Raw genomic sequence first — 19,750 nt, 5'->3', positions numbered from 1 at the left:
TACTCAGTAGAAGATGGTCAGAGATATTTTTTGGTGAGGGGTGTTGGAGACGTCCTCCAAGTGCTGCTGACGTGGCTCCTACTGGGTTCTGACTGATGAACTAGGACTAACTGGCACGAGATGGACCATAGCATTGGTGGAGAATTGTTAATGAGTGAAACTGTGCCACTACCAATACTCGGTGTGCACATGTACACTTGACGATTATTTTGGCATATGTGACTCAGCGGAGGGAAGTAGATCCCCTGCAAGGAGGACCTCTTGTAGCGCCTGTCCTGCCGTCTACCGTCTACCTGTTTACCTGTCACTGGTGGCCGAAGTCCTGGGGGGCAATGCCTTGAAGATATGCTATGTCTCTCCGTCTAAAGGGTTACCGATTCTTCAAGTGTACTGCTGGAGGTGGCAAGTAGCATACCATTATGAAGTCGTCTTGCACCTTTTAAAGACTTAGCAACTCCCTCCACACCTATGTGAATGTAGCAAGGGGAGGTCATTTCTAAGGTCCTGCCACCATTTTGATTGCTATGAAGGTATTGTGGCAAACCTGTTCCCTGTTATCATCATTTTAATTCATCTTCTCAATTTGGCTAATCACCTGAGCTCTCTTTGTGGGTGGGAGTAGGTGTTGTCTGATGGCACCCAATTCCAGTCATGAGTATTTCTGGTAAGATTTTATGCTACAATCACATGAGCATCTATGAGATTAAATGTTGACTCAGACAAAGCCCCATTTACCAAGCAAGCCTTATACAACTGAAGCATGGCAGGTGCCCCAGAGGCTGCCAGCTAAGGAACATTTTTGCCTTGTGGCCATCCACCTCATTGGCACCTAGCTTGAGGGTTTTTTTTCTTTCTATATTTGTACCTTCCTTGTGACTCAGACAATTAAACCAAGATCTCTGTTCAACAAAATAAACTATGCTCCACTGTCACAGCTAACAATGGTCACTAAAGTATGCTCATAGCTGACAGAATAAGAAGACTGGTGGCACTTTTAGCATCAGATAGGTGATTCAGACTCCCACCCAGCCGAATGTAGCGGCACCACCATTTAGGACATGGGAAAGTTAATTTTGTGCAACATTCTGAACACAAGTTACAGCCAGGTGCAGGCCAGATTGCAGTGAATTATGCATACCAACAATTGCAAAGTAGAATAGAGGCCACAGGGCCGTCAAATTGCTGAAACAGTATACACAGCGGTTTTGCATATCGCAAAATCACAGGCAGAAGGGGCGCACTGGCCAACCTAGCGTGTTATGAGTACATGACACAAAGCAGCACGTATGGCAAAACAGAGGTGCACAGCCGCGTATAAATAGGTGCGGGTTTCTAACGAGATTCATTCAAATGTGGCAGCTCTCCTGGATGGTGGGGCATGTCACAGCACCAGCTACACGCAGCAGCAGATGGGGCGCCAGCATTCCAGTCCACAGCAGGTTGCTGGTTCAACCCTCTGAGGCTGACACGGGGTCCGTAGCCAGACAGCGGTGTGCCACTCCACAGCTCGCTACCGTGGACAGGCGTCCTGGCTTCCAACACATGCCGGAGGCATCCCAAGGCGAGGGCTACAGATTTGGAACTCAATTGCAGGCACTTGTTGTCGCCACGATCTTAGTCACGCTGGCGAGAAGCATGCAGCTGGCCACGTGCGGCTCACACGGAGCGGCGCTGAGTCAGCAGGGTTGCACACCGCTGAGTCAAATGCCGGCATCCTGATGATGCTGCAACTCCGCTGTCGTACAAGGCCAACTCACAGCAGTGCGTGCATGGGTCGCTGAGGCAGCCATTCCGCACCAAGTCATTTTGCAGACAGCAAAGTAGTGTCCTCAGCATTGCAGGACCCAGTGATGCAGATCGAGAGGAACAGGAGCACTGTAGTTGGAAAAAATAAATAACTTGGAAAGCTTGGATGAGTCTTAATACGGTGCCTTCTACCTCTTCCTGCTACATTTGGTGTTGCTGTTACATTCGGTGTCACAAGTTGCCACTACACCGAGTACTGATAGCGAGAACACATCACAGATACCCAGGCTACACACTACTGTCACAGTTTAGTCCCATGCGAGGTCCGCTGCCACAGTGAGCAGCTGCCTGACACCAGCTGCTGATGTATGTATGCCAATGTATATTGTGGCCTGGCTCTTACTAGTCAGTCTCTCGTCTGTCTTTGAAGACTTCAGTTATGCATTATTGAACAGTAGAATTTTGACCTTGCCTGATTTTTGTTTATGATTCGGATTGCTCCCTGGACTGTTGTATATGTTTGAAACAGCTTTGCTATGTGTGGACTTGTTTTCTGTTAGCCATTCACTTTGTGAACTCTGCTATCAACCTCAGGAATTACCTGTTTGTTCCACTGCATCTGCATTACCACCAGTATAAGTGATCATCAACTGTGTTCAAACTATATAAAGTAGTATAGAAAAGTGGTGATGAGTAGTTTCTCACTGTGCAACTATTCCAGTAAAGCCCTAGTTTCCAAAGTCGTGGCACCAGAAGTTGCAGCTCCAGCAGCAACAACAACGACAACAGCAACAGCAAGAAAAAACAGTGGAAATTCCACAAGCAACAGGAGAAACTTCTGTTACAACTGATGCAAAACCAACAACAGTCAACAGCTACAGTTTCCTAGTCTTCTGCTCCACCATTTGCTTATTTCAATGATGCCAAGTAGAGTTGGAAGGTCTATTCACATTGTTTTACTCTTCACACAAAGATAAATCAAATAATGGCCCTGAGCATCAGTGCCTACGCCTACTGTCTTCTCATACTAAACAGTACAAAGCTATGCAAGAACCACCCCCACTCTCAGACCCCAGTAGTATGAGTTTGTTTATTGTTTGTGGTTTGCTGACTGACTATTACAGTCACCAAACCCATGTCACTGCAACTAGGCTCAAGTTTAATCAATATGTTGAGCAACATAAGGTTGGGCTGCTGAATTGCATGGCTTGGCACACGAGTGTGATGTTTCCTGTAAACTGTGTGGTGCATCTTATGCGGAATCCTCAATTCATGATGTTATTACATGGCTTGCTGCTGACAGAGAAGTTATCACAAAGGATTTTGAATCATATGATCAACTGATGGCCTCCAATCATTATCATCATCATCATCATCATCATCATCATCATCATCATCCGATTTATCAAGCACTCATTCATCCAGCAGTCCAGCGGCATGGCATTCAGTAGCACAGTAGTTAGAAATACCCTGGCCTTATTGACAGTAGGCGCACGCTGACAGATGTGCTTTGTTCTCCATCAGCACGTACCAAAGCATGTGGAGGCTCATAAAATGTTTTCCTCCCCATTGTTGTCAAAGGATCCCAATAAAGTTCATGCCATCAAGTAATGTCCAGATTGTGGCCCACAGCATCAATAGCATGACTGTCCTTTCCATGACATCATCTGCTTTGCATGTTGAAAACCAGAGCATCTAACAAGTGTATGCCTCAGCTGGCATGCTTCAATAACATGGGCCATCAACACACAACATGTGGCAACAGATGGGATGCAGAGGCTCATGTTGCAACTGGACATTAATGAAATGATGGCTTAACTACATCTATGATTACTGAGGGCATGTTCCAACATACTGGCTCCCCATATCTGAGGTCCTCTCAGCATAAAATGGTGATGCACAAAGGCCAGTTGATCCCACTGCAAGTTCAGATAATAGTCCGAGCCAAGTATAAAAACAGCTCTGCGCCTAACTTTGATAGTAGTCAATCCTTGGATGAGAACTAACATTTTTGGCTTACTCACTTTTGCACTTTTCGATTTTGAAACTCAGAACCAGATGAATCTAGTTTCAACTGTGATACCATTCACATATCTTCATACATTATGTGCACCATTTAAGAAGCTGTTTGAACCTACAAGGCTATGCAACAGGGTTGCAGGCCCAAGTATCCTTAAAGCAATTTGCTATGCCTAAGTTTTGTAGAGATCGTCCAGTGTCTTTTGCCATGCGTGAGCAGAGCTAGATCAGTTGCAAGTATGTAATGTCTAGCCAGTGGAGTACACCCAGTGTCATAGATAGGACACCAAATGGATCACTTAGAATTTGTGATTTTAAGTCTACTGTTGACACTTAAGCAAATATCGATGTGTATCCACTTCCTAGGCTGGAGGAATTGTTGGCAAAATTGAGTAGAGGCCACTGTTTTTGCAAAATTGAAACGAGGCCACAGTTTTTCAGAGATAGATCTCACTGACACCTAGTTTCAATTGCCTGTAGTTGATCAGATGAAAAAGATTTTAGTGATTAATATGCCATTCAGCATGTATCATCAAAACAGGTTGCTATTTGGGGTTGCAAGTACTCCCTCAATATTCCTAGGCACCCTGAACAACTCATCCAAGGTATCCCCAACTGTGGTGGTGGTGGTGGTGGTGGTGGTTAGTGTTTAACGTCCCGTCGACAACGAGGTCATTAGAGACGGAGCGCAAGCTCGGGTTAGGGAAGGATTGGGAAGGAAATCGGCCGTGCCCTTTCAAAGGAACCATCCCGGCATTTGCCTGAAACGATTTAGGGAAATCACGGAAAATCTAAATCAGGATGGCCGGAGATGGGATTGAACCGTCATCCTCCCGAATACGAGTCCAGTGTGCTAACCACTGTGCCACCTCGCTTGGTATCCCCAACTGTGTTAATTACTTACTAATTACTGATAATTATTGGGGTCACATAGGAGCACCACCTGCAAAACCTACAAATGATGTTAGAGTGGCTGTAAGCACACAGGCTGCATTGTCGCCTAGACAAATGTAGTTGTCAACTGCCTGGGACATACATTAAGCGATACATTAAGCGAAGATCGGCTCACACCCTTACAGGATCATGTGGTCACAATCACTAACTTACCAGCTTCTAAGAACCTCAGAAAACTACACTTGTTATTTGGCAAAGTAAATTATTATGCAAAATTCATTTCCAATTTGGTGTAGATACCTCATTCACTTAATCAATTCCATAAAAAAAGTGTTAAATTCGTGTGGTCAGAGGCACGTGAAGGCTTTTTTGCAACTTGAGAAGGACTTTAGATCAGCCCCTTGTTGACCAATGTTCCATCCTAGCAAACGTTTAATGCTTGCCACTGACATGTCAGATTGTGGCGCTGGTGCTGTGGAGTCCCAAAAATATGCCAACAGATTGGAATAGCTCATTGCATTTGCATCTAAAACATTAAATGCAGCACAGAGGAATTATTCTCAAACTGAGAAAGGAACGCTGGCTATCACATATGGTGTCAGTAAGTTTCACATGAATGTCTACGACACTAAGTTTTGCCTGATCGCCCATCACAAGCCCCTCATTTCACTGTTCAGTCCCCAATCGAAACATCCTGATAAGAAGGCTCAACAGTGGGCATTATTAGTGACTAACTATACCTATGAGAACCATCACTGATCCACCATGCAACACTCCAAGGTATGAAAAGCTGACTAACAGTCTAAACAGACAAAACTGAAATTTCTGGGATAAAACTAAATAGAAGAGGGACGTTCAATAAGTAATGCAACACTTTTTTTTTCTCACCCAGTTTTGGTTGAAAAATGTGAAATGTCTAGTTGTACATTGTGGAGCATTCCTATTTCAGCTCCTATAGTTTCTTGAAGTTCCAGCTGATGGTGGCACTGTACTTAGCCTTCAAAATGGCGTCTGTAATGGAGGTGAATTCCAAGCGGAGAACTGTCATTGAGTTTCTTTTGGCAAAAACAAGAGCATCACAGATATTCATAAGCACTTGCATAATGTCTATAGAAACCTGACAGTGAACAAAAGCATGGTGAGTTGTTGGATGAGGTGTCTGTCATCATCACAACAATATCATGCAATCCTGTCTAATCTCCCACATGCCAGCTGGCTGCACACAGCTGTCATTCCTGCAATGTTGGAATGTGCAGACACACTCCTCTGAGGCAATCAACTTCACTGCACAACTGGACGTCTCTGTTTATAATGAAACATCAGTTCATCACTTGGAACCACAAACAAAATGGCAATCCATGGAATGGTGCCGCACCACCTCCCCTCCGAAGAAAAACTACAAAGCTGCACCCTCAGTGGGTTAAGTCATGGAGACTGTCTTCTGGGAATCTGAAGTGGTGATTCTGTTCGACGTCCTCCCTCATGGTGCAATGATCAACTCTGAAGTGTATTGTGCTACCTTCGGGAAATTGAAGAAACAACTTCAGTGTATTTGTCATCACAAAAATGCAAACAAACTTCTCCTTTTCCATGACAACATAAGGCCTAACACAAGTCTGCCCACCTAAGAACAGCTCATAAAACATCACTGGACTGTCCTTCCTGATCCACCTTACATCCCGATTCTCACATCTTCCAATTTCCATCCGTTTGGCCCAATGAAGGACGTGCTCTGTGGGGGGGCAGTATGTAGATGATGGAGAGGTTACTGATGCAACAACAACCAGTAGAGTGGTACCATATGGGCATAGAAGTCCTCCCTGTAAGGTGGCATAAGGCTGTCACATTGAACGGAATTACGTTGAAAAAACCGTTTTTGTAACCAAAAGAGTGGGTATTAACATAGTGTATTGGAATCTTGAATAAAACCATTCTCCTTTCAGAAAAAAATTGTATTTATTACTCAAAAGGATAAACTAATGGGAAAACTGAGCTGGTGTATTTCTTGCAGCAGACAAGAGTCTCAATATTACTGGGTATCAGGTCCACCTTTTATGCAAACAGCAACATTTTTCAGCACCTTTGTGGCATCATCAGTAGGTATTCTTTATTCAGTTCAGTAAAATATAAACAAGTTTTAAATAATAATTATTGTAACAAAATTATGTCCAAAAAAAAAAGGTTTTGCTTGTTGTTGTCATTACCTTAATTTTTCTACATTACTAGATTATGTAGGATCCTCTGTACATTGCTGGATATCAGTAGCTTGTTAAATTAAATTACATTATTGAGAGTTTGGTTGGTGAGTTAACAAGTCAGTAATTTGGTTGCATAAAAATATTTTGTAACTATATTTTGTAACTATATTTTTAGATTACTTCCAGTTTGTTTTGAAATATCCTGTTCTATCTGCTCTCTCACCTATTGTAGGAAAGTGCACATATTTTGCTGAACTTCACGCTCAAATAACACTTTTGCACTTTACAAAACACAGTACAAATATTGCTTGTGTGTGTCCAGCCCTGTTCATGTGCATGCGTACGTGCAGAGGCGGTGGGGTGTACTTTGCATTTCTACAACAGGTGAGGAAACAGATGTAAAAGGATATTTGGAAATGGACTGTAAGTAATCTCAAAACAGTGCTATAAAATGAGAGATAAAATGATTTGGTAACTTGGCTACAAAACTCACAATAACATTCGTATCATTTAATTACACATGACAAGCTACCAAAATCCAATAGTGTACAGAGCATCCTACACAATAGGGTAATGTGCAAAAACTGGTTTTACACCTAATTTTGTTAGAATAATTATTACTTAAAACTAATTTAGATTTTACAGAACTGAATAAAGAATGTGTACTGGCAATGGCCCAAGATGCCGAAAAATATTTGGGTTTATATAAAGAAACAGTTATTTGCACAACAAGAGGAACTGATACCCAGTAAATTTGTCTGCAAACACAGCAACCACATGAGCTAAAAACTGAAATGATGACCAACACAAGTAAATCCACAGATATAGAAACTGAAGCCACATGCCAAATTGCTTGGCCTACACTCGTTATTAAGGATATTTCTAAGTTTACAATTGCATGCTTCTATCGACCACCAGACTGAACCACATGTGTAACTGAAAACTATAGAGAAACTCTCAGCTCACTAGTATGTATGTTCCCAAATTGTAATGTTATTATTGGGAATGACGTTAATCATGTAACAATCAAGCTTCCTGGCAGATTAAAACTGTGTGCCGGACCGAGACTCGAACTCGGGACCTTTGCCTTTCGCGGGCAAGTGCTCTACCAACTGAGCTACCCAAGCACGACTCACGCCCCGTCCTCACAGCTTCACTTCTGCCAGTAGCTCATCTCCTACCTTCCAAACTGTCATGAAACAATCAGTTAGGATAATTACAGTTCTGTAAGTGTTGGGTGTAATAAGGCATTTTGTGAAACATTACTAAATGAATTCTTTGACAACAACCTAGATCAAATATAATAAGGAAAGATATACATTGGATATAATGGCAACAAATGCACGTGATCTCTCTTAGGATGTCCATGTTGAAACTGGTATCAGTGACTATTAGCCAGTTGTAGCAACAATTATTACCAGAATACAAAGGGAAACTAACACAAATAGAGAGACTTTTCAATAATCTACGTAAAGAGGCAGAAGCATCATATCTAAAGGAATACCTCGAAACTATTGGCCCTATATGTGAAGACGTTGGGGAACTGCAGCTCAAGTTTAGGAAAACAGATAAATGGATACATATGTACCTATTAGAACAGTTCACGATGAAACTGATCCCTTAAGTATTAAGGATCTGCAAAGAAACTTCTAATGAAACAATGGCCACTGCACAGTAGGTGTAAAACAAGGTGATGCATGAAGCTTTTAATGACTGTCACAGCAGAATCTTATCAAAAGACCTCCCACAAAACCCAAAGAAATTCTGGTCATACATGAAGGCTGTCAGTGACATCAAAGTAAGTGCTTAAGCTCTCATGAATGATACAGGAGCCACAACTGAGGGTAGCAAAGCAAAAGCAGAAGCAGAAGCAGAAGTGCTGACCTTCATTTCTTTACAATAGATGTTTCTTTACAATGGAAGATATGGAACTACTGCCCCACTTGTCTATGAGAATGGTAACAGATCTGATCCACAAATCTACCACTCAATTTAATTGATGTCCACCTGTTGTCATAACTTAGGACACATTCTGAACTCAAACATAATTAGGATGTCTATCCAAAAAGCATTTTACACAGTACCAAACCAATGTTTATTAACAAAAGTATGATCATAAGGAGAATTAAACAATATTCATGAATTAATTGAGAAATTTTTTAAAGAGGAACAGAGTATCATACCTTGTACTGAGAATCATCAAAGATTATGATACTGCTCTTCAGATTCTAGAAAAGTACTGTTGCTTCAAGTCAACTGAAGAAGAAGTAAATTCAAGCATGCCTCAAAGAAGTGTGTCTGCCTCTGCAGCTGAGTGGTCAGCGTAGATGGTTGCCATGCAGAAGACTGTGGTTCAATTCCTGGCACTGCCACGCATTTTTCTTTGTTGGGAGGACTGGACCAGGTTGCATTCAGTCTCAACAAGCCAATTGAGGAGCTACCTGATTGAGAAGAGCTAGAGACTCCAAGATCTCAATGTCAACAACAGCCAGGAGAGCTGGACCCATGCCCCTCCAGGCCACGTCCAAATGACATCACATGGCACAGGATGACACGGCAGCTGGTCAACATCACATGGTCTTCAGGACCTGATCGCATGATCGCAGAGTTTTGTTGCCCCCCACCCCCAAGAAGTCTGTTTGGACTCTTGCTGATAACACTTTTATATTAATAATGTGACAGACAACATTAACAGCAAGTAAGACTTTAGCAGATGATGCAGTTATCTATAATGAACTACTATCTGAAAAAAAGCTACATAAATGTCAAGCCAGATCTTGACAACATTTTATAAACTGTTTCTTTAAACAGATACATAAAATTGTGCATTTCATAAAATGCAGAAAATTAGTACCCCACAAAATTATCACTGAGTCACAACTGGGATCAGTCAACTAACATAAATACCTGGTGTAATAATTTGTGGGGATATGAAATGGAATACTCAAAAAGGCCCCAATAATACCACCACTGATACTGACTTGAAATTAAAACAAACAAAAAAAAAAACCCTAAACTTCACTTTCATAATGTGGATACAGTACAAACTCCGTACATGATTTACTGTTTGGTTTTTAGATTTTCTTCCTACATTTTCCCATTTAATGATACTAGAAAATTCTGTTAGGAAACTGATTTTACTGATAGAACCAAATGCAAAATTGGCGTGTAGTATTATTTTGTTATTACCTTGCTGAAATTGTTGCCAAAAAGCCTTTCAGTTTTTTCTACAGGTTGGAGCAAATAATAGTGGCCTGGACGTGTGGATATGACTGGACATGAATGTACATACGAAACCACACCCCGTCACATGGTTACTTCCAACAGCATGGAGCAACTGTCCATACACATGGCTGAACTTAAGAGTACATTTGCGCAATCTTCACGCATCACAAAGTTGTTAGCAGAGCTCAGTCTGGTCAGCACCCAGGTCTCCTGATCTGTCAGTGTGTCATTACGCAGGAATTCCAGCAGTCCAGCTTCAATTCTCCTTTAGCAACTTGCTGACCAGGGCCCAAAATATCAAGAGATGAATAGTGGTCACTTTCAACATCTGCTACAGTCAGGTTAGTACTGTATTTCTTTTTCTCTGCCGTGTCTCTTTGTACCCTGGACCTCTGTTCTCTGAACCATTTTTATTTGCCCCATCCTGTAGTAGCTGATTACTAACATCCTTCTTCTGTGGGACTGTTTACATTAATAGATTTTCTGTAGGTATTAGGAAAATGATTGCAGACAATGCTATTTTAAAACACATTATTGCATTCTTCAAAACACATTTAAATGTATTGACAGTGAATAATTTTTTTTGTGTCACTGGTTGTGGTAAAGTATCTAACACAGGTGCTGTACCACTAGAACTAAAACTTAAATATTGTTTTGAACAATGCGATGTTTTACTAGGCGTGGTTCTACTGTATTCCTCATATCTTTGAACTGCCTTATTCTGTCAGTTAAAGGGGGACCTACAGTTCAATGTGAATTCAAAACCAACATGTAACTTGGCATTTTTCATATCTATCAATCACTACCACTGGTGAAAGAAAAACAATAAGCAACAGAAAAACTCCTGAGACTGATTGGGAACTGCACAACACACTCTCAGATTTCTCGTCTGATCTTTAGTCAATGAAGTACATAAACACTTAGTAACTAAAAACAGGCTGATTAATAAAGAGTTCACTATGAAACAGTAAAAATCAAGATGCTTAGCAATACCAATATTTTCCAGTCACGAAGGACATAATCATGATTCTGGATATTAATTTATTAGTTTGGCTACGAAGTCTTCCGCGACGTATTTCTTGAATAAAAATCTCTCGATGTACATGCTGCGTCAACTCAGGATAAAACTCCAAGCTTTCGACCACTACCTCCATGGTCGTCGTCAGGGCTAAAACTGACTGTCGTAAACTAGGAAGGCTCCCACTTTTATATGCAAAGGATGGCTTCTGATTGGTTGGAATACGTCATAGCAACAGCGATATGGCGTGTTGTGAAGTGGTGCCCTATCTTTGATTGGTCTCAACATTTCCTTAATTTTCTTTAATTAGGAAAATTAAGGAAATGTTGAGACAAGTCAAAGATAGTTTCAGCTTAAGGGTGCCAGGAATTTAAAGTATTCCTTGCGAATGTCGCAAGAATTACGTGGGCCAGTCTGTAAGAACCGTTGCCGACCGCTGCATTGAGCACCAGTGCCACCTGAAATACAGGTATTTGGAAAAATCAGCGGTGGCTGAGCATAGCCTGCCTAACAAGCATAAGATTTTATTTGAAGAAATGAGAGTAAGAGCGCATGCATCGAATTACTGGGACTCTGTGATCTGGAAAGCAGTCGAAATTAAGACTCGGTAATAATAACTTTAACAGAGGCAACGGCTACGCACTTAGCAACACCTGGAAGAGTGCACTGAATAAAGAAAAATTGCAGAGGAAAACTTCCCGCACTTTACCTCCTGATTCAAGGGATGGCGCTGCAAGCAACGCGGGATAGAAACTACATCTTTGGAAGTAGAGGGCACCACTTCACAATGCACCATATCGCTGTTGCTATGATGTATTCCAGCCAATCAGAAGCCGTCCCTTGCATATGAAAGTGGGAGTCTCTCTAGTTTACGTCAGCCAGTTTTAGCCCTGACGACGACCATGGAGGTAGTGGTCGAAAGCTTGGAGTTTTATCCTGAATTGACGTGGCATGTACACAGAGAGATTTTTATTCAAATTTACTAGTTTGTAAGACTGCTGCTGTTATAACCTCTCTCTCAGTAACACATGAATTCTGCTCAATGATTTATTTTTCTTCTTCCATATGAGTATCAAGCATCATTGAAAACTACTCTGTAGAAGTATATTAAACTGAACAATTCACAGCTTCACCAGCATCACCACCATCATCAGCAGCAGCAGCAGCAGCATTGACATCTTCTGTTGGATAATGGTTTCTTGCACATTTGTATATGCAGTACAGTACCCAGCTGTTCACATTCATATTGTTCTTGCATGTCTCCAAATGTCATCTACCCACTTTCCATTGGGTCACCATCTCTGTCTTTTCTTTTTTAACTTGTTTCTTTTCCTGTCTCTCCTAGTACATCCAAATGTGTGTCTTATCACTTCCAGCTAAATAACACTTGGTATTTGAATGTTCTTCCCGATAAGTCTGAATCTCACTGCCATAAGTCAAATCTGGTAACACACATCAACTCTAAAATAGATGCAATCAATGCCTTCTTTCTCAAGGACTGTTAGTACATGTGTTGTCATCACTGAGTGAAAGAATCTCTCAAAATTTAGGAATCACAAGGAAATTAGTAAATCATATAGACATTCACATAATAACCACCTTAATGTATTTATGAATGTTAATCTTCCACTGCAAAGGGAGATGTTAAGGCCATTCAGAACTTCACCATCAACAAGGGTGGAAGTTATAAAACACAACACACAAAACTTTTATAATGTTAAGTGTCAACAAAGGAACTGCCAAGATTCTAAACAGCTGGAGATCTACTTCATCTTCAACCACCATCAACTGAAGTGGTAAAAGTTAAGAATAGGAGAGTGCTGTTATTTGTACACTTTACGGAGCAGTGTTGACTGTTCACATAGTGAGGCAGGAACAGAATGTAGGGGACTATCTCAATAGCTCAAATTAAGTAGCCAATAAAAGAAATATCCAGCAGACTAAATGTTTTGTGGCAGTAAAATGAAGCTCATTGTTCATGCCTCAACCACAATAAAACACAAGGATATTCAATGTATGAATAAACTGGTTTCTGGAATATGTAGCAGTTATTTCTCCACTTCCAGTTTGCCCCACACTAAGTACCAAGTTACATTACATATATAACATTCTGTGAAATGGTAGAGACTAAGCTATAAACAACAGATAACATCAAAAGCTTTAAATTTAGGTGCAAAAAACACATTACATATTTTCTCCACTCTCATTGTTTACATAAATTACCCAAATGGTAAGTGAAACTGGTGTGTTGCCTACCTACATGTAGGAAGAAAAATGTGTACTGGCTGGCACCACTCTTATTCCTACAGTTAGCAACTGCAGCTGCTAATAAACTGATGTTTTTCATGCCATTCTGGGTAAGTTCACAGACCTTACACCTAATTTTCATATTAAGACATTTAAAAGGTTAAGTAACTTAACTTCTAGGCAAGTGTCACCTGAATCCATGCAGTTCACGAATGATGTTAGCAGACATGTTACATACCAGACAACACAGAACAAGTAATTAAATTCAGTTAATACATAAAGTGAGGAATAGCAAGTACGGTTTTATGTGTATGTTCACACCTGACTGTTCATTGCATTCAAAGATGAGTGTCATGTATCTTGTGTCCACTTGCCCATCTCCATTTTTCCTCATACCCTGTACATTTAGAAACATTACTAAAACATTATGTAGACCTAAACCACAATTTTCTTTTTGCCTATAAGGGAGGGAGTTTGCCTATAAGTTAGTCATTTTACTCTAAAGGCATGAAAAGTATTGCTCAATAAGCTGCTGATGCTGACTAAGTGTTTACAGAAATGAAACAGCTAAGGTTATCCCTGTCCTATTCACTCCCTAGGACAGAAGCAGCACACCCAATCTGTTTGTGTATACAGGGTGAACATTAATAAAACCAACAAACTGCAGTGATTGATTCCTGAATGGAAATGGAGGAAAAAAGATCCTACGAACACGTGACTGGAAATGGATGGTGTGCATGCAATGACAACAAATCATCCAGGAACACAGCACAGAGCTGCAGTGCACCCATGCCTCATTCAAAGTGGCCTCCATGGGATAGCAGGTGAAGGGAATAGTAGTGGTTGTCATGCAGGATACACATAATCATACGTTGGCTTACACCATGTTGGCAGGTCACTTGCCTGGAGCTTGTAGTAGGGTTCATTTCAATATCCTGTAGAACCCAGTCCTCCAAATCTGGTGTACACACAGTCCATCGCCCAGTAGGTTCACATGCCAGAAAGGACCCTTGATTGTGCAAATGCCCAAATAGGGCTTGAAATGTGGGATGTGGCTGGTGTCTGTGAGGGTACTTGTTATGTTGCCTCTCAACCGTTTCCATCTGCTTGGCCATACACAAACACCATCTCAACTTGTTCACAACATGGGTACTGGACCATTCTGCTGCTTGCAGTATGCTGCATCAATCACACAACCTGCAACACACAAGGAACAGATGGAATGTGGACAGATGAACTGTCATTCATCAGCGACACCTACCGAATTTGTATTTCCAGACACATGTTCATAGGAACTTTTCTCCTCAATTTCCAATCAGGAATCTGTCCCTGCAGTTTGTTGGTTTCATTAATGTTCATCCTATAGAGAAAATTCCATGTGCAAGTGTGAGCAGGTTGTCCAAACATTTGCATAGCATGTTTCTGGGGCAGAACATGGGGACTAGCCCATTATACATGTACAGGATATGCAGAACCATTGAAAAGCAACATCCAGGCTGACCAACACCCTGACCCCTCGTCATTAATCTGCCAGGTGAATTTGATCTGGGGCCAGCATACCTCCCCATCGTGGAAGCAGTCGCAGTAACATGTGCAGCTACCTGGACAGATTGCACAATAAGCTATAATGGGAGACAAAAAAATCATTGTGACATTTATTTTAAGTAGTTTAACAAAGAGAAAAATTAAGACCTTTGGAAATAAGGAGATAAAAAAAAACTCTAGATTTGTCCTAATATGTAATTTTTAGAAGGAGAAAATGGAAATCAACATGCTGTTTCAGGAACCAAATGTGAAAACTGTAATAAAGAGCAGAAGAATTGAATGGCTGGGACGTGTCTTGAGAAGAGAAGAAAGAATGGTGAAGGCAGTGCTAGAAGGGACACTACAAGGGATGGGAGCCCTTGGGAGACCAAAACTGAGGTTGATGGAAGTCGTCAAGAAAGCCCCAGACATAACAGGAGCTCAAAGGAGCATGGCCAGCAACAGAGACCATTGGACTAGGCTAAAGAGTGAAGCAGTGAACCAACTTCAGTTTGTGTGGGCAACTTAGTAAATAGTGGTGCTGGTGCTGCTGCCACTACTACTACTACTACTAGTAGTAGTAGTAGTAGTAGTAATAATAATAATAATAATAATAATCATCATCATCATCATCAAGGTCCACACTAGCTGGCATGTATTATTGCACTTGGCCTCCTGTGGCCTTTATCCAAACATGTGGTGACTTTACAGTAAACAAGTACAGTACTGACTAAGGAAAACAAACAGCACTGTGAATACTTTCAGGACAGTTGTGCATATATTATCAAGTGGTTCAGCATGTCCTCATGAAATATCACAACTGAAACTAACAATAACCCGACCAAAGCACCCTCACTCTCAGATGCAATAATACTGCAGTTGACTAATATACACGATTCAGACTTTATGTCAAATTGTGGGTAACTTCTTTACTTAGTGGTATATATTTTTACCAAAATACACTGCTGGCCATAAAAACTGGACCCTCATGGAGGATAGCAAATAACTATTTTTTTCAAAAGAAGCAGTAATGATGATCATCATGGTGAAAGTCCGTGTTTCTATAGACATTGTCCGCATGGATACTTATCTTGCTGCAAACAAGCTCATTTCCTAACTCAAGGTATGTGATGTGTCTGTGCCATCCTGCAATGTCCGAAAACAACTATATGCCCTCTCAGGTGTTAGTTGTTTGGCACCATTAAGGTCCAGCATTGAGATGAATATGACTCCTCTGAACCCATTAATTCCATACTTGAATGACCGCTGTGGGAGCCCAACCAATATGAGCTGCAATACTACGCAACGATAAACAGCAGTAACTGAATTTTCCATTGGTGCTTGGCACAACATGGTAATAATTTTACAAAGAAAACACTTTCTAATGTTATACAAAATTATATTTATTTGGTCACGAACTGGCTTGTGGCTTCTCATGCCACCTTCAGGTGACCCCTGAAAATGGCCTGATAAGCCAAAAGTCGGTTCGTGAGCAAATAGATCTAATTTTGCATAACATTACAAAGTGTTTTCCTTTTTAATATTATAAACAGCAGTCTCAACAGGCCACCAGCTTGGACTGTTCAATTCAGAAATGTGCTGGAAGATGCTTCTCCTCCACAGATGAGGCATAATACAGTATCCTTAAATACAACCAGCATTCTAATGCTATTTCTGATTAGGGAATTTCATATGTAATATTTCTTTATACAAGGTATATAGATGGTGTTACATCTACCTACTTTATTTGGTTGAACTGAAATGCTAATTATTTGCATATCCAAACACGCAGTACACTTAACACCAGTTTTAGGTTTGTTGCATGCCATATTCATGGTTTTGCTGTTTTAATAGAAAGTGGAGTAGGTTTAGAAGCTATAACACACACTTTCCTGGAGCATATTATGTTTATTTCCCATGCAATAGTTCTCTCTTGTTCTAAACAAGGATGATCAACAAGGAGGCATTTATCAATGTGAATGCAGATTACTGAATTTATATGCTCACTATGAACCTTATGCTGTGATGCTCAAATTTCAGTTGTGACTATGGGTGCCCTACAACGAGTTTGGCAAGCTGACAGAAATGAAAAAAAACAAGGGAATTAATTGGGAGGACATTTTTCTGGTAGAAAGCAGCAAACAAGTGTTAGGTGTAAAAAATAATGAAATTGGTATTGGTGGTGGTGGCAGTTGTGACTATATTTGATATACCTAAGAAATTTATCTGTTGAGAATATTCATACAAATTTTTTTCCCACTGCCATAAAAAATATCAAATATTTTCTCTCTCAATTTCTCAAAATAAATGATAACCACAAGTTCCTTTAAAAATATACAAAATGAATCATATTTTCAACTTACGTTTAACTTCAGCCGACCTTTCTTCTTCAGCTCGTCTAAAGAGCAGCAAGCAACACCCACTCTCCTGGTACGCTTAGCGTCAGATACTTTGAAACCCTTAAACAAAAATAGACAAATAAATTAATTCTGAGCTAGAACTATAAAACTCCTACTATTTTATTAACTTCTGATCTATATTTAACACACACACACACACACACACACACACACAAAGCAAATGTTCTCATGGTATTGATTACATTTCAGGTAAAATATTAAATGCATTTTGTTCTGACATAGCTACTGGACTTAGCCACATATTTGACGAATTACTTTCACATGGTATCTTTACAGCCAAGTATACCTTGGAGAGACCCCTGTTAATGTTAATAGCTATCAACCTATTTCAATAGTAACTTCTTTCTTAATCATTTTCTAAAAGCTAATGTATTTAAGAATGGGAAAGGAAAACGGAGATAAGGAAGTGTAGTAGGTGAATATGGAATGGGGTTAAGGAATGAAAGAGGAAGCCGTCTGGTAGAATTTTGCACAGAGCACAACTTAATCAACACTTGGTTCAAGAATCATAAAAGAAGGTTGCACACATGGAAGACGCCTGGAGATACTGACAGGTTTCAGAAAGATTATATAATGGTAAGACAGAGATTTAGGAACCAGATTTTAAATTGTGAGACATTTCCAGGGGCATATGTGGACTCTGACCACAATCTATTGGTTATGAACCGTAGATTAAAACTGAAGAAACTGCAAAAAGGTGGGAATTTAAGGAGATGGGACCTGGATACAGTGACTAAACCAGAGGTTGTACAGAGTTTCAGGGAAAGCATAATGGAACAATTGACAGGAATGGGGGAAAGAAATACAGTAGAAGAAGAATGGGTAACTTTGAGGGATGAAGTAGTGAAGGCAGCAGAGTATCAAGTAGGTAAAAAGACGATGGCTAGTAGAAATCTTTGGGTAACAGAAGAAATATTGAATTTAATTGATGAAAGGAGAAAATATAAAAATGCAGTAAATGAAACAGGCACAAAGGAATACAAACGTCTCAAAAATGAGATCGACAGGAAGTGCAAAATGGCTATGCAGGGATGGCTAGAGGACAAATGTAAGGATGTAGAGGCTTATCTCACTAGGAGTAAGATAGATACTGCCTACAGGAAAATTAAAGAGACCCCTGGAGAAAAGAGAACCACTTGTATGAATATCAAGAGCTCACATGGAAACCCAGTTCTAAGCACAGAAGGGAAAGCAGAAAGGTGGAAGGAGTATACAGAGGGTCTATACAAGGGCAATGCACTTGAGGACAATATTATGGAAATGGAAGAGGATGTAGATGAAGATGAAATGGGAGATATGATACTGCGTGAAGAGTTTGACACAGCGCTGAAAGACCTGAGTCGAAACAAGGCCCCGGGAGTAGACAACATTCCATTAGAACTACTGACAGCCTTGGGAGAGCCAGTCGCGACAAAACTCTACCATCTGGCGAGCAAGATGTATGAGACAGGCAAAATACCCTCAGACTTCAAGAAGAATATAACAATTCCAATCCCAAAGAAAGCAGGTGTTGACAGATGTGAAAATTGAGCTGCTTCAAACCAGTCTCAGGACTGAAGACCACAACAACAACATCAGGTTAATAGGTAATGGCTGCAAAATACCAACGCGAATTCTTTCCAGGCGAATGGAAAAACTAGAAGAAGCTGACCTTGGGGAAGATCAGTTTGGATTCCGTAGAAATGTTGGAACACGTGAGGCAGTACTGACACTACGACTTATCTTAGAAAATAGATTAAGGAAAGGCAAACTGATGTTTCTAGCATTTCTAGACTTAGAGAAAGCTTTTGACAATGTTGACTGGAATACTCTCTTTCAAATTCTGAAGGTGGCAGGGGTAAAATACAGGGAGCAAAAGGCTATTTACAATTTGTACAGAAACCAGATGACAGTTATAAGAGTTGAGGGACATGAAAGGGGAGCAGTGGTTGGGAAGGGAGTGAGACAGGCTTGTAGCCTTTCCCCGATGTTATTCTATCTGTATATTGAGCAAGCAGTGAAGGAAACAAAAGAAAAATTCGGAGCAGAAATTAAAATCCATGGAGAAGAAATAAAAACTTTCAGGTTTGCCAATGACATTGTAATTCTGTCAGAGACAGCAAAGGACTTGGAAGAGCAGTTTAATGGAATGGATAATGTCTTGAAAGGAGGATATAGGACGAACAGCAACCAAAGCAAAATGAGGATAATGGAATGTATTCGAAATGAGTCAGGTGATGCTGAGGGAATTAGATTAGGAAATGAGACACTTAAAGTAGTAAAGGAGTTTTGCTATTTGGGGAGCAAAATAACTAATGATGGTCGAAATAGAGAGGATATAAAATGTAGACTGGCAATGGCAAGGAAAGCGTTTCTGAAGAAGAAAAATTTGTTAACATCGAGTATAGATTTAAGTGTCAGGAAGTCGTTTATTAAAGTCTTTGTATGGAGTGTAGCCATGTATGCAAGTGAAACATGGA

The 19,750-nt window shown here is 40.5% G+C and overlaps 1 protein-coding gene across 1 annotated transcript in view; it reads right to left on the bottom strand.

Moving 5' to 3' along the window:
* The window catches only part of LOC124555296 (DNA fragmentation factor subunit beta), a 137,634-nt gene that overhangs the window by 33,563 nt on the left and 84,321 nt on the right, over positions 1–19,750 (bottom strand). Inside the window, exon 2 of the mRNA XM_047129167.1 lies at positions 17,235–17,330. Coding sequence (XP_046985123.1) covers positions 17,235–17,330 — 96 coding nt within the window. The remainder of the gene's footprint in view (positions 1–17,234; positions 17,331–19,750) is intronic.

Source organism: Schistocerca americana, chromosome X, assembly GCF_021461395.2.
Source record: "Schistocerca americana isolate TAMUIC-IGC-003095 chromosome X, iqSchAmer2.1, whole genome shotgun sequence".
NCBI lineage: Eukaryota > Metazoa > Arthropoda > Insecta > Orthoptera > Acrididae > Schistocerca > Schistocerca americana.
This window is presented reverse-complemented; position numbering and strand designations above follow the sequence as displayed.